Here is a 16059-nt window from a genome sequence, read left to right on the forward strand (position 1 = left end):
GGAGGGCTATGGCCACAGAGGAAAGGTGGCCGTGGCTCCCCCCATGCCACCTGTGCCACGACAGACCCACTGGCACAAAGGTATTGGAGAAGTCTGCTGTGGACCCACAGGTCCCCAGGCTAGGAGAAATGTCAGTGCCAAGCCAGTCCCCACCAGCCTCAAATAACGTGGAAAGCAGCATGGTGTTTTAGGAACGAAAGGAGTCCTTTGTTTCTTCTTAGCTCAGCAGCCCGATTTGCTATGAATCTAGATCCACACCAGCAACAATGTAAGTTGGTTTTGCATAAACTGAGAAGGAGAAAGAAAAAAAGAGAGAGACAGAGCGAGCACAGCAGGCACACGGCCACCAAGTACAGCAAATCAATCTTCTCAGCAGTGATGGATCAGGGAGCAGGACTGTAAGTTTTACAGGTATATGAAACCCCACGAGTATAAAGACACCATTAAAACACTGCCATTAAATTCCAACACTGAAGGATGATCACAGCCCCTGGAGCCAAGCAGGTCAATATGTGTCTCTATATTTTTCATTACCATTTTTTATATACATATATATGAAGCAGAATAGGATACACAACAGCCTCACCCTCTCTCCTGCTGAAGACCTCTGCTTTATACTCAGCATCCACTTTCACAAATAAAATGCAATAAACCATCAACAGATAAATGAGATGCCTACAGGGCTTTTATTCTGCCGTACCATTCTATCTACTTTTCCACAAGATTTCTACTTAAATGGCTCTCTTTATGCACATACACAAAGACGACATACACCTGTCTAAATATAATCTGATACTGAAGAGCTCTTCTGTATGGGGAAACGTATCTTTTCTTCCTAATTTACCATAATGACTTATTCACACCGCTGGAGCTACGAGTACGTTAGCTTCCCCACTATAAAAGTCACCAAGGTGTTATACAGTAAGACGTGGCTGGATTTTTTTTTTCTATCTTTAGAAAGAAAAAGAGAGGAGCTCTGAATCTCACCTTTCTGTCTTCCCCAAAAAACCAAACATTTTAGGAATTATAGCTTTATAGGCTGCTGACATTGACTAATATTTTTTAAAGCGATGAAAGCATTTGTGTGAGCCACACTGAAGAAGCCTTTTTTGGAAACCTCAGAGCAAATGGCCACACTGTGCCACAGGGTAGCTCAGAGATTGCTGCCAGCACAGTAGCCACCTATATGGCACTTATTAAAGAAGCAGACCTATTTATTAGCTAGTAGTGTCACTATTCTGTCATTGTGACTATTATTTCAGTCAAAAGTAACCTGCCTCAGAGAACAAAAATTCCTGACTCCTTTTTCGTGAGAGAACTCAAAGCATTTTATGATCTGGACACATAGATACTGGATAGTTACAGCCACAACTCTTTGGGCAACAAAGAGCTGAGGCTTGACATAGAAGTATTGCAGAGAGGCAGGATGAAGGAACAGGAGAGAGGTGTATGTGAGGATTTTGGCTCAGGTTATTGTGCTAACAAAATGTGAAAGGAAGTTTCAATGCACCAGCAGAACGGAGATGACCTCATTTTTGAGAAGGGATGGGGTGCAGAGAACACTAATTGTTCGTCAGCATGTCAGAATCACACTAAAAGCCTACTTTTTTTTTTACTTCTCTCTCTTATTAGTCACAAAGGCAGGACTATGGCGTGAATAGGCACACACAGAATAGATTTCAGTGCTAGAGCTGATCTTCATGAGGCTGCAGCATGCTGATAACTATATATGAAGTTTGCATAGGCACTTCATAGATACAGGGCACCTCTTTCTACTACAGGGCACGCCAAATTCGAAAAGGGGCATAACTGTTATATGTAGAAACATATGCAACCACCATTCCTGACAGCAAGAAGCCACAAACTGATCTGCTTTGCCAAGTTTACACTTTTGAAAATGCTGGCTTTGCCCTAAACCCTCTACTTTTCATTTGCATTGCCGTAAGAGTCCCTGCCAACATTCCCTGGACAGATGCTGATCTGGTATTAGAGAGAAGGCCTGTTTTGTGGGGAGGGCAGCAGGGAGAGGGCTCTGTTATGAGACTTTCTAATTATTCACTGCTCAACCTTATAAACCTCAGACAGCATTACATTCCTCTCCAGGGAAGAAGAGTGGGGTATCAAGACTGGTGAGAACTGGATTAACTCATTCCTCCAGCCTACAAATGATTCTGTGACTTTAGGTCATTGATGTTGATCTGCAGCTATTGCAGGTTTTTCTGTGGCCACATACATCTCAGACCCCGCAGGTGTCACAGCGGCACTTACCCTGCATGCAGAGCCCATCAGTGCAGTTCTTGGACTGCAGCACCAGCCCCTCGCAGTCCTTCCCCCCATTCTTCGGCGCCGGGGCCGTGCACTCCCTCCGGCGCCAGTGGGTGCACTCCGTGCCGCAGGTGGACCACTTGCTCCACGACGTCCACTTGCCATCCACTAAGACAAGGAAAGGACCTGACTTGTTAGGGGGTACATAAAAGTGAGACCAAGCGAGAGTGATGCACGTTTCGGCACAAGCCAGCCTGCAACTCCTGGCCATTCCCAGAAAGGCAGAAGGATCGTCAGTCCGCTCTTCCTAAAGTCCTGTTTCTGGCCTGTAAATGCACATTCACTCTTCCTCTCCTTTCTCACTGCCCTGGCCCCATTTCTGCTCTTTCCTCTCCTTTTTATAAATTTGTCAGCAGTTTATCTGTGCTCAAAGTGTACAAGAAAATGAACAAGTCAGGAATCTGCAATTTTTTTTTTTGGCACTTTTCAACACAGAGGTTAAAGTTAAACTTGGCCAGAACTTCTTCTTTAGTAGGAAGACATTTAATAATAAATATTTTCTATTAAAAGAAATATCTAGAGGCACTGATCTATTTCACATGAGCAGAATTAGGAATGTGTTTAGCGCCTTTCAAAATCCCACAAATGACTTTCAAAAGCACTAAACTGAACAGCCAAAGAACCAACTATGAAATTGTTCCAGTGACACAGCCTGAGCCAAGAGTCTGTCACTTGGAACAGCGACCAGAGATGAAATTTCAGCTTTTAAGTATCACCCACCACTAAGACCAGGAGATGGATGGCCAAGCTTCACAAGCTGAAGAAAAACCTTCTGCCATCGGTTTGAGTGGGACTGCAGAGGTAGGAAAGCAGTGGACAATAGGACAGATGGCAGAACTTTTGTCACAGAAAGCCACCAACTACCTTGCGCATCCTGAAGCAATTTTGTACTTTTCAGAAGTTTACATTTAAATACTTTTTGAAGGTATGCATACACATCTCTTTCCAGTATAAACGTCATTGTAGTTGAAGTCAGGTAAACACATGCCTCAAATTTAACATCCACACCACAGATGCTCCACTTGCTGTGACAGCTGGACCGAACAGACATTGCAAATATATTTACATCACAGTTGCTTTCTATATTCAAATTCCAGTCCTTTTCCAGAGCTTTCAACCTTTATCTCCTGCAATTTGAAGCTCTGAATGTCCCCCAAATCCACTGAATTACCAGGGCTGAGATACCGGTGCAAGCTGCGTGCAAAAGTGGGTCTGAATCCTCTGCTTGCTTGATATAATGTGATCGCTATTTTATCTACTTACGTAATATAATTTCATATTCATTCACTGAAATGTTGGATTTATTAATAAAGAAAAGGAGGCTTTTGTAACTGATAGCCGTCTCTTGAAATGACTGGTGACAAACTATTTATCTAGGGCTATGTACTGTTCATACTGAACCTGGACACAGAGTGGTGCACGCTATTTTCTGAACACTCTGGCCCTCGCAGAAGGCACCACCGTTGAGTGGGGCAGGATTGGTGCAGGTCCTCGTACGCTTCTGAAAACCTCTCCCGCATCGGCTGTTACACACTGACCACTCAGTCCAGGTAGACCAGCCTCCGTTCACTGAAAAGCAAGAGAGAAAGAGTATGATCATGTAAGCAAGCCGTCCCGGTCAGCCCAAAGGCATCTCTGGCTCCGTGTCATGCTGCCTCCAACAGCAGTCATAAGCGATGGCTAGGAAGAGCACGAGAAGCAACACTGAACAGACACAAACCCACGTCTCCAACGTACTGAATGTACAGCATGCCAGGAGTCATTGTACAAGTCGAAGAAATGCTGACGCTGAATGAGAAACACCACTTGATGACTATTAGGGCTGGCAGGTGACCTGCCTTCTCCTGAAAACCAGCCTGACCCAGCACTAAGCACCTGGTGGCATGTGTATGGCCAAAATCCCTGCGGGTTCAGAGAGTATGGGCCGCTCTGCCAGACAGAAGTCTGCGCTCTGAAAGCTGCACCATTTTCCAAAGGGAGGTAACCTGTACTCCAGCATGTTCCCACATGTACCCATCAGCCATGCATGCTGAGAGACTCCCAGGCTTTGACTAGGAACTGATAATTTTCTTTCCCTTTCTTTCCAGAAAGTGATTTCAGCATGCCAGGGCAACTTCACTCACCCCTTTGTGGACACAGCTGGTGTGTATGAATGTCCCAGCACTTCCATAACAGATATTTAAGCTGCTCAGACTGAACTCTCACTAAATGCATTTTTTTTTTGGACTTTGGGAAGAAATTTATCTGATATTTATGATGACTCTCTTTTTTACCCACCTCAGTTTCTGGGATGGATCGATGAAAAAAGAGCTGTGCTGCTCTATGTAATAACGTTGTCGCCAGGGTATGGATAACATACTAACTGCTCAGATTACCCAATCCCCAAACGTTTGTGATATGACACAACCCTTAAGCAGCTTTTGTAGCAAAACCCATAAAAATAGCTGCTCGCCTACATATATGTCTCTTGACTGCACTGTTGAAAAAAATGCTGTATATGTATGAGGAAGAGTTGCAGTATGCCTACATCTTCATGTTTCCGCATTCATCACACTTACAAAACACAGTGCTCTCGCATGGTCCATCCCTCAATATCACAAGCACAGCTAATCAACTCAATTCAGTCGGTTTTCTATAAAAACTGAACTAAAAGGCCCTCATTGTAACTTCAGGGAAGCAACTGCTTACAATTAAATCTAACTGCTACGCTGAATATGAAATGAATATTAGGGATAATCATAGGGATTTTTTCCTACTTGTCTATCCTATAATTAAGCTGATTGTAAGGAACACCAGGACAGTCAGCTGGCACGTCGTCAGAGGAGGTTTTGTTCTGGTGGATACCCCCGCCTGGGATGCATCAGGGCAGTAACTTTGCAGGGGCAAAGGCTCAGACTGGTGGGGCAGAGCTGCAGCGGAACACAGCCTGGAAGAGACCCCAGGAGGGCATCTCATCTGGCCCCTCCCCAGCCAAAGCACAGCCAACCTCAATATTAGATTAGGGCTGCAGATGCAGACACAGAATAATGTTATCCCATGCTTTGTATTCCTCTGGTGTTTATTTTTAAGCTAGGTTGTGTGCCTATGAACTGTAGCCCCAGAGTGCTTTGCTACTTTGCCCCTTTGCCCCTGACATCAGAGTATGTTTTGGTAGCAGACACCAAATATAAACTTATTTAAAGAGATGGAAGAAGCTGGATGATTCTGCTGAGCTCTGACACTCTTACCAATATCTGGAAGCACAAGCTTCCTTTTGGCTTTACTCTTATTTCTGAAAAGCAACACTAAGAATGTGAAATGCATTGGCAGAAACAGTGCCTTGGACGCTGGGGCTGGAGGAAGTGCCCTCATGGCTCCTTGCTGCCTCCAGCCAATGTGTATTATGGCAAGGGGAGCAATCACCTTCTCTTCAATGAGGCAATCAGCTGTTTGTGTAGGTGCCTGTTCCTCCTTTAACACCAGTGTCTGTCACCAATAAGCCAAGCCCTCAGACCTGCACTTCTGAGGATTTTTCGGTAATGAACCCTGACTGCAGTCGCTGCATATGGCTGCAAGTCAACAGGCGGCCCAGCCTGGACACTGACTGCAGTACGAGCTGCATACAGGCGTTTTGTATCCTCCTCCTGCCCCATTGCTCTCTTTGAGTGCGTGCCCCTCCACATGCAGCAAGACAAGGCATCACTTACCATAGACAATCACAGTCGCCGTGGTGCTTTTCCTTTTGGCCACAATGTTTTTCGCGACACAAGTGTAATTGGCTGTGTCAGAAAGCCGGGCTTGCTTGATGATCAGGTTGTGATCAATGGTGATGTAAAAATTCCGGTCTTCCACGGGATCAATCACCTCTTCATTCTTCAGCCACTCCACCTTGGGGTTTCAAAGGGCCAGAGGAGAGGCAGTGAGTCAGCACCAGGTCACAACAGGCACAGTATTTGTGATTACATTGCTCATCCCAGAAAGTGCTACGAGTCAAGGCACATCACAAAGGACTCACCTGACGCATGCTGCCGACTGAAGTAAAACAGCACGGCAGAAACATGGGAGAACACCCTTCATGCCTACCCTTTCCTTCAGGTCCCCTTGCCTCCCACCCGTCCACACAACAGCTGTCTTGCCTTGCCTTGAAAAAATATCAATGCATTTGCAAAGGCTGCCAGCTACCGTACAGAGAAAAACAGCTAATCTATGCTTTCAGAGTCTGAGGCAAGGGATAAGGAAGGGGTGATACCTTAGGACTGTATCTACAAACAGAAAATTCCCTTACAACATCAGAAGCCCTAAACCAGCAGAGATCTCACCCATTATTTTGTACATCTTCTCTAATTAGGCAGTTAATAATGCAGTAACCTTGTATATACCTGCCCTGGGTCTAACACAATGAGGGCCTGCACCAGAGTAGGTCACACTAATAAATTATAAACACGCCAATGTTTTTAAGTATATATGCACTCACACATACATGCATGTTATTGTTTTGCTGCAATCAGGATTAAACAAAATAGAGACAGTTACCAAGGAAATAGGGAATCAGAAAGACTACATCAGTGCTTATTTTTCCCTTTTCTTTATGTAAGCTATATTTTATTTTAATAAAGCATAATTTCCTTGGTTACACAGGAAAATATTTTCATATGTGATTTTTAATCTAGACAATGTTCTCTTTATTGCCTTCTAAAGAAACACCCTATTATATCCCAGCTGACTGCTGCGAGCCACTCTAATATAATTTGGCTGCAAATGTAGTAGCTTGTTTTCATTTGAACCGAGCACGCTCTGAAGGACAGGAGTGGGGCCCTGGATGGATCAAAGCCGGGCCTTCTTGTCACTGGATCAGCTTGTGTGCAGGATTTAATTAAAGGAAGAAAAACATGAACACAATCAACCTGCCAGACCTGCGAGGTGCTAACTGCCAAGATCTGCTCTCACAAACCCCACTTTTCCACCGACATTTGAGGAACTGCCCGAGCACTGACATACCCCAAAACCAACAGAGAACCTGCTCCCCCCCTGAGACAGCTGTACAGACCGTCCCAAGCTGTGGGGAGAAAACCGAGGGCCTCTCCTGGTGTTAAACACAGAGGGCTCAATTCATCCCCAGATGGAGCTGGTCCAATGCTGCAAGGCCAGCGCTGGTGGACATGGACTTGGATTCAAGCTGCCCACTGCCCGCTCCCCATCTTTAGCCCTACTTTAATCAGCTCCAGCTCCCCTGCCCCAGTCTGGGTGGATGTCCGTCAGGTGTGAGTTGCTTCCAAAGACATACACCTTAGTGAATGTAAAGTCACGGCCCTGAGGAAAGCTTGATTTAAACTCTACTCTCCCACAGCAGATCACTGCAGTATGTCGTAGCCTCACAACTAACGATACCTTATATCTTAAAACTGGCGGTGCAAGAAGGGCTGTGGAAACAGATACATGTGTCTGCGAGGAACAGGGGAGGAAGAAAAAAAGACACAAAACTTTGGAGGCTGTGTTCCTGTCAGTACAACATCCATGTTTCACCACGGAAGGTACAAGCTCTTAGTCAATAACCTGGTTTTCCTTGCTAGGATGACTAAAATTGTTCTTCCTCCTTTCTTGAATCCTAATAGGTACCAGATATAATCAAGACAGACAGACTCCTGTTCAGCTCCTTCCTCACCCGCAGGTCAAGTCTGCATGCATCCCAGGCTGTAAAACAAGTCAGGACCTTACCTCTCCTCTAGTGGTAGGCTGCCACTTAACCCCTGCCTCTCACACAATCAAAATGTCTTTCTTGGGTTTTAATATCATTATTTATTTCTGGGATGAAGCACAGACTTGTGTCAGGACTCTAAAAGTCGCTACACATGCTGTCACAGCTGTGTATGTACCACCTTCAAATCCACCTGTACTTTTCCTGTGTTCTGCAGATTGAGGACATCAGGATGTCAGTGAGGACAGGACTACAGTCATCCCATGGACTAAGGCTCAGTCCAAAATATTGCTGGTGTGCTCATCCCAGCACACACACTAGCAGCCCTCAGCACTATGCAAGGCTCCATGCTCAAGCATGCGGTTCTCTTTCTCCAGTACTCTGCAACACTTTCTCTCTCCACAAAAACACACACATACATATTCAGTCTGGGTCTCAGCTGATCAGACAAAATTAAAGCTATGAGCATTAAATTCCCTTTCATCCCTGCAAAAACACTGAAGATGATATGAAAACAGGAATTGCCAATATCAGAAGAAAAAGATACTCAGTATAATTCAGTACACTGCCTCTGGCTCTTCACCAAATCTCTTAGGAAAAAGATCCTTTTCACTTAATGGCTCACAGAATTTCCTAACAATAAAATGTTGAGTTTGGAGAACAACAGGATGTCTTTTTTTTCCTGAAAAATCTGTTTTGCCAGTACATCGGTACTGCGTCTGCACGTCTAAACTGCATCTCTCTTACAAGATACCTCTTTAACATATCTAGTTCAGTCATCTTCTGGCATCTAGGTTCTTATGATGTCATGAGTCTGTTCATGTAGCAAATGATAATGTCACCAAAGGTGAAGGGAGGAACTGATGGATGATTTGACAAGAGACAGGAGTCTCCTTTCGTACACATTTTTAGCGGTTAGTAGAGCACCACAAAAAAGAGCACACCCCTGTAGCAGATGTGTTTTCTCCCTCAGTCTTTGTAGAAATTATAACTAATTTAACACACTACAACATGCAAACGAGACCTTTGTTGGTACTCATTTTCAATTACTAACAGCCCAATTTTTTCCGGTGCAGGTGACTGCAGTGCTCAGCACCTCGAAACCTCAGATTTATTTTTTTTGAGGTAACCAGAATAGGTGGGAGCAGGGTTGTTCTGTACCTAAGCAGGAAGAGATCAGGTGTCAAATACGAAAGAGAAGAGAACAAAGCGGAACGACACAGTGTGGTTTATGAATGACAAGTATGCAAACTGTTACTAAAGAAGTTAAAAGCAACCATCTCTTTTGATGCCATGTCATTCCCCAAGGCACAGCCCCCCCTGCTGAAGTAGGTTGTTAATCCAGTCAATGCAGAAATTTACCCTGAATTTAATTCTGCTGCCTGAATAATGGTGACTGTTGCCCTGGGGAAACCATCAGGCTCTCAGCAAGGCTGGCAGATGAGGCACTGGACGTTTATATGGCAGAGACCTGCACCCCTCTGGGCGAGTGGACAGAGGGGCAGGAGGATACCCATGGGCACTTCAAAGTGCACAAGATGCCTGTCTTCAGGGTCATACCAAATCACGCCCTCATGGCTCCATTTTTCAACTCTCTGCAGAAGACATTTCTAGAGTAGATGTTTGCCTTTGCCTAAATATTGAGGGTGTGTATGTACTGGCTATAGTCACAACAATTCTTGAACAGGTACCTAGCTCTATTTGTTCAATTAAATCAGGCACATCCCTCCAACAGTTACTAATAAATGTACAGCTGGTTGTGCATATACGTAGAAAAAGCCTGGGCATCAGTGTATCCTTATCATAACAGAAATCATTTAATTGGCAGTAATACTGCCATGAAGGATGGGGTAAGTGTTCCCTTGTGGAGATGACAGCTATGGAAAATTACAACAACATTCAACTGTTTTTCCTACATACCAATCCCCTGGAACAAAGCAGGTACAAAATCCCCATTTCTTTTTTTAGTTTTCCACTCAAGAAGGTAATTTTGTTGTATGTTTGCAAACTGACTAGTAAGAGAAGGCCCCTCTGTAAAGGCATGAGTGCAGCGAATGAAATCCTGACTCACAGCAACTGCGGATGCTGAGAAGGTGAAGCACACCCGAAGTCAGCTAGTTTTTGGTCAGAGCTCCTTAGTCCTCTGGATGTAATTTGCAGAGCAGTGAGGCACATGGCTCCTGCCAGCTGTGCTGGATCTACACACCCAGTGCTGCTAACGCGCTGGCAAGCCTGCCACAAGCCTGAGCCAGCCCTGCGAGTGGCTGAGGCAGCGCACGATCCAAGGCGGTTGGAATTTCACAGAATCACAGAATCACAGAATGTTAGGGATTGGAAGGGACCTCGAAAGATCATCTAGTCCAATCCCCCTGCCGGAGCAGGATTGCCTAGACCATATCACACAGGAACGCGTCCAGGCAGGTTTTGAATGTCTCCAGAGAAGGAGACTCCACAACCTCTCTGGGCAGCCTGTTCCAGTGTTCAGTCACCCTCACCGTAAAGAAGTTTTTCCTCAAATTTAAGTGGAACCTCCTGTGTTCCAGCTTGCACCCACTGCCCCTTGTCCTGTCAAGGGATGTCACTGAGAAGAGCCTGGCTCCATCCTCTTGACACTTGCCCTTTACATATTTATAAACATTAATGAGGTCACCCCTCAGTCTCCTCTTCTCTAAGCTAAAGAGACCCAGCTCCCTCAGCCTCTCCTCATAAGGGAGATGTTCCACTCCCTTAATCATCTTCATGGCTCTGCGCTGGACTCTCTCTAGCAGTTCCCTGTCCTTCTTGAACTGAGGGGCCCAGAACTGGACACAATACTCCAGATGCGGCCTCACCAGGGCAGAGTAGAGGGGGAGGAGAACCTCTCTCGACCTGCTGACCACACCCCTTCTAATACACCCCAGGATGCCATTGGCCTTCTTGGCCACAAGGGCACACTGCTGGCTCATGGTCATCCTGTTGTCCACTAGGACCCCCAGGTCCCTTTCCCCTACGCTGCTGTCCAACAGGTCTGTCCCCAACTTGTACTGGTACATGGGGTTGTTCTTGCCCAGATGCAGGACTCTACACTTGCCCTTGTTATATTTCATTAAATTTCTCCCCGCCCAACTCTCCAGCCTGTCCAGGTCTCTCTGAATGGCTGCGCAGCCTTCCGGCACATCAGCCACTCCTCCCAGTTTTGTGTCATCAGCGAACTTGCTGACAGCGCACTCTAATCCCTCATCCAAGTCATTAATGAATATATTGAATAGAACTGGTCCCAGTACCGACCCTTGCGGGACTCCACTAGACACAGACCTCCAACTGGACTCTGTCCCGCTGACCACTACTCTCTGGCTTCTTTCCTTCAGCCAGTTCACAATCCACCTCACTACCCCATCATCCAGACCACACTTCCCCAGTTTAGCTGCGAGGATGCTGTGGGAGACCGTGTCAAACGCTTTACTGAAATCAAGATAGACCACATCCACAGCTTTACCATCATCTATCCACCGGGTAACATCCTCATAAAAGGCTATCAAGTTGGTTGAGCAAGACTTCCCGTTGGTGAAGCCATGCTGAGTGCCCCTAATGATCCCCCTATCCTTGATGTGCCTAGAGACAGCACCAAGAACAAGTTGCTCCATCACCTTTCCAGGGATGGAGGTGAGGCTGACCGGTCTATAGTTACCCGGGTCCTCCTTCTTGCCCTTTTTGAAGACTGGAGTGACATTCGCTTTCCTCCAGTCCTCAGGCACCTCTCCCGTTGCCACGACTTAGCAAAGATGATGGAGAGTGGCCTAGCAATGACTTCCGCCAGCTCCCTCAGCACCCGCGGGTGCATCCCGTCAAGGCCCATGGATTTATGGACGTCCAGGTTGCTTAATAGGTCCCTGACCCAGCCCTCATCTACCAAGACAGATTCCTCCTCTATCCTGACTTCTTCTGAGGCCTCAGGGGTCCGGGGCTCCTCAGGACAGCCTCCAACAGTATAGACAGAGGCAAAGAAGGCATTCAGTAACTCCACCTTCTTTTTATCCTCTGTCTCCAGGACCCCCACCTCATTCATCAGTGGGCCTACATTGCCTCTAATGTTGGCTTTACCTGCAATGTATTTGAAAAAGGCCTTTCTGTTGTCCTTGACCTCTCTTGCAAGGTTGAATTCCAAGGAGGCCTTAGCTTTCCTAGTTGCCTCCCTACATCCTCTGACAACAGACTTATATTCCTCCCAAGTGGCCAGCCCCTCCTTCCACGATCTGTACACCCTCTTCTTCCACTTGAGTTTGCCCAGCAGTTCCCTGTTTAACCATGCAGGTCTCCTGGTACCCTTCCTTGACTTCCTACCTGTTGGGATGCTCTGATCTTGAGCTCGGAAGAAGCAGTCCTTGAATGCTAACCAACTATCTTGGGCCCCCTTACCTTCTAGTACCCTGTCCCATGGGATTTCCCCTAGCAATTGCTTGAAAAGGCCAAAGTTGGCCCTCCTGAAGTCCAGGGTTGTGATTCTGCTAGCAACATACGTTGTAGCGTCTTTTCTGTCATCCCGCTCCCCAGTGAGAGACAGATGTGTTGTCTCTAATTATTTGCTGATTGGTATCAGGAGATATATTAACATAATTGGCACATTTGTTCTAAATAACAGAGGGAACCTGCCACATGCCACCCACCATGAAAAGTGAGACCATCAGCAAGACCAGAAAACCCGCAATCACTACCCCGGCTATACCTCCGAGCTGCACCCAGACCTGTGCTGCTGCAGGATGGTTCCAGCAGCAGCCTGAAATAAGGCAGCACATGCAGAGACTAAGACTTGCAAAGCTGGGCCAGGCTTCTGTGCAGACTAAATGAACACAGGGACCATAAATCACACAAGCGATTACATATGCACAAAAACCGATTATGGAAGCTAATTGCTGACACAAATTTAGCCATACCAAGTTACTAGCATTACTAGACGCTTAAATCTCTTGGCACACTTGCGTATGCGTGACTGTTTTAGAAACTGGTAAGGCAGAAGCACATCTGCTCCAGAAGAAACCCAGGAATGGAAAAGGGATATAAGCTCATCTAGATCCTTGCCTCCTGATCATACAAGTCATTCCTTACACCTCTTGCAATCACAAGAGGAAAGTCAGCAGGGTCTGAGTCCCGGATCCTGGTCTCTCATTGCCTTCCCCGCACCAACCTCCCCTAGAGTAATCTTCAGAGTGGAAAGCACCTGCCGAAAACAGCAAGTCTTCCACTCCCCTAGACACAGGCAAAACCCTCCAGTGCCCATGAGTGCAATTCTCCAGAAGAAACAAGATGCAAACGGCTGGGAGCAGCAAGAGATTTGCCTTGATAAAAGGTGATTTAGGATTCTCAGAGGTGAGACCATTGCACCCCTGCCTCCCCATGCCTGGCTGACGTGGCAGGATCACTTTCCATCTGGTCCCCCAACCGCACCAGCGTTGTGGCTGGTGTTCTCCGTAGCTGTACCGACCAGTCCCTGCTAAGCTCGCATTGCCTCCAACAGCCACAGGGAAATCACAGCTCCCCTGCTTCACCCAAGTTGTAACAACAGACACGCGTCCCATACCATATTTATAGTAAGGGCACACATACATGTGCCAATAAGAATAAAACATTTGTGAAGGTAACTACTGATTTGGACACAGTACAAGATGTCCAAGTGAGACTGACAAAAATTTAGCAGTTTTCGTATGGGCTATTGAGCCAGCAGCTATTTCAGGTACCTTGAGACTTGAGTGCCTCTTTCAAGAATGTTATTTGATTTTTGGATTTGGTCTCAAATGTATACTTTCATCCCAGCAACTGCTCGCTGAAGAGGATGCTGTCCTCCACGCACTACTTGCTGGAAATCGTTTTTGTATGTGTTTAAGGTTAAAAAAAAAGAGAAAAAAAGAGTGGTCTCCAAAGAGGTTGAAATTACAGTTATGAGGGACTGCAAAACACATATTGAGAATAAGACAGCAAATGCAAACCACTGTGACATTTTGTTCAGTTGTTGCTACTGTGTTTCTGCTGCCAATAAGGGGAATTTGTGTTCCTGCTGTGGAAACACTTCCTTAATTGCACATATATCCAGCTTTCTGCTTGAGTACTAAAATCTACACAGGGTGTTATGCACAGCTGCTGGATGTCTCTGGCCCTATTACAGCTTTACTTTACGCACAACGGGGAAGTGAAGCCTCACAGAAGAATCTTCAAAGGCCGAGGCAGACTGCATGGCTGAGGTAGTAGCAGATGGATAACTTTGTTTCGCAGAGCCTCAAATTCAAATACAGATCACAGCATCATTAACCAAAAACCACGGTGACTGCCGTATGGCCACCAGGAGTTGCTGGGCTCCCTTTCCCGCTTGAAAGAGGGGTTCGGAATGGAGGTTCTACGTGTTGGTTGATGTTTTTGGCACCATGTGGCCTCCCTGATCCCCAGTGCAACCGGGAGGGGTCTGTTTGGAAGCAGCTTTAAACAGGTTACCAATGTGATGTCTGCGGTTCTTTGGGTGGATGGATAGATAAATAGATGGCCTCTTTCTTCACAGCACAGAGCTATATGCTTTTCAGGATCGAAAAGTTCAATAAGGCAAGAGGATGTTGAGGGGTGGCTGCAGTCCCTAAGGACAGCCCCTTTCCCATTGTCCTTGAAACCAGCATTGTGCCTGTTGTCACATGGACAACTCCTCCTACAAGTTTTAAAGTACACAGGATTTTGTCCAGATTACACTTTTCAGTGAAAGAAAAGCATCAATTCTAGAAGCACACGGAAATTCCTGAGCAAAATCCAGCAAAACCTGATCAGATGACTTTTGAGTGACAGCTGATGTGCGTTCTGCAGACTGCATTTTGGAAACAGCTCCGTTAAACATGGGAGCGTTGTAATTCTTCACACCTAAGGTAAGCGCTGCATCTGAAGAAGTTACTGCCAGAGGAAGTGACCAAGGCAAATGCTATCGCCAGGTGACTGAGGGTGCTGGTAAGAACCGGGGACTCTGCAAACTGCTGCCAGAGGTAACTCTTGCACTTCAGGCGCTACGAAGCCTGTTGGCTATAGGGAACAAGAATCAGTCAGTGTCAAAGTAGAACCTGATGGACTAATCATGTAGGCTTACAGAATAGTATGTCCAGGATGAGGACCTATCTTCTCTAAGGGGAAAGCTCGGAGGTATGCTCATCTATCTCATCAAAAGATGCAGCTAAAAGCTGTGTCTCACACTGTGTATCTTCCAAAAATATGCACAAGGTAAAATACTGCTCTTTCTGAGCACAGCATGAAGAGAAGAGGTAGTCTGTGTTAGCTAAATGAGCATCCCAGAGCCATCTTTGCCACAAAGAGCAAGCTGTAGAGAGGATCAGCCAGCAGGGTTCACATCACTGCTCTTGTAGAAAACTTCCCATTGTAATATTTTATGGAGGAATTAGAAACCTGAGCATTCTCCAGCCCCACAGATCATCCTTGCCTGTGGTCAGATCCAATCACACAGCAACTTGATGCACTTAGGAGCACGCTCTGCCCTCACTTACATCAGCATCAATAGAACTTCTCTAGAAAGGAAAAGTACAGGGGTAGATCCCACAGAAAATTCAGGTTTCAAAAAACTTGGTCGTGCAAGAAGAACTGTGCATCTCATCATGGGTTTCTGCACTGTGGAAATGAACTGGTAGGAAATGTAAAAATAAGGCCACCTAATAAGCTATTAGTCAGTATATTTCTCAGGGAAGCACGAGATCCAAACACAAGCCTGTCCTCAAGCAGGGGGTTGTAACCTACCTCTCTCATTTCTCAAAAGAGTGTCCTGACCATCCACCACTAGATTGGGGTGTCAAAAGTATGTAAAAAGGAAGAGAAATGTATGGCACTGGACATTAACAGCTACGGAGAGCTTTATCCTTTTGGAGAAGGTCAGGTCTGCATTGCCAGAACTTAACCAATGGCTTTCCAGTGGTTCTCATTCATTTTAGGCTGTGCTCCTCCTGCATACAAACCTGCCTCCCCCTCCTTGCTCTTCCTCCCGTTGACAGGCAAAGGCAGTTCTGCTGTATGTTGCAAAGCACTGCAAAAGACAGTGTCACTTCCCAGCT

The 16059-nt window shown here is 46.0% G+C and overlaps 1 protein-coding gene across 1 annotated transcript in view; it reads right to left on the reverse strand.

Moving 5' to 3' along the window:
* The window catches only part of UNC5C (unc-5 netrin receptor C), a 273678-nt gene that overhangs the window by 39826 nt on the left and 217793 nt on the right, over positions 1 to 16059 (reverse strand). Inside the window, exons 5-7 of the mRNA XM_068403228.1 lie at positions 6012 to 6192; positions 3727 to 3894; positions 2269 to 2433 (exon numbers count right to left, since the gene is read on the reverse strand). Of these exons, the coding sequence (XP_068259329.1) occupies positions 2269 to 2433; positions 3727 to 3894; positions 6012 to 6192 (514 nt within the window). The remainder of the gene's footprint in view (positions 1 to 2268; positions 2434 to 3726; positions 3895 to 6011; positions 6193 to 16059) is intronic.

This window comes from Nyctibius grandis, chromosome 6, assembly GCF_013368605.1.
Source record: "Nyctibius grandis isolate bNycGra1 chromosome 6, bNycGra1.pri, whole genome shotgun sequence".
Lineage (NCBI taxonomy): Eukaryota > Metazoa > Chordata > Aves > Nyctibiiformes > Nyctibiidae > Nyctibius > Nyctibius grandis.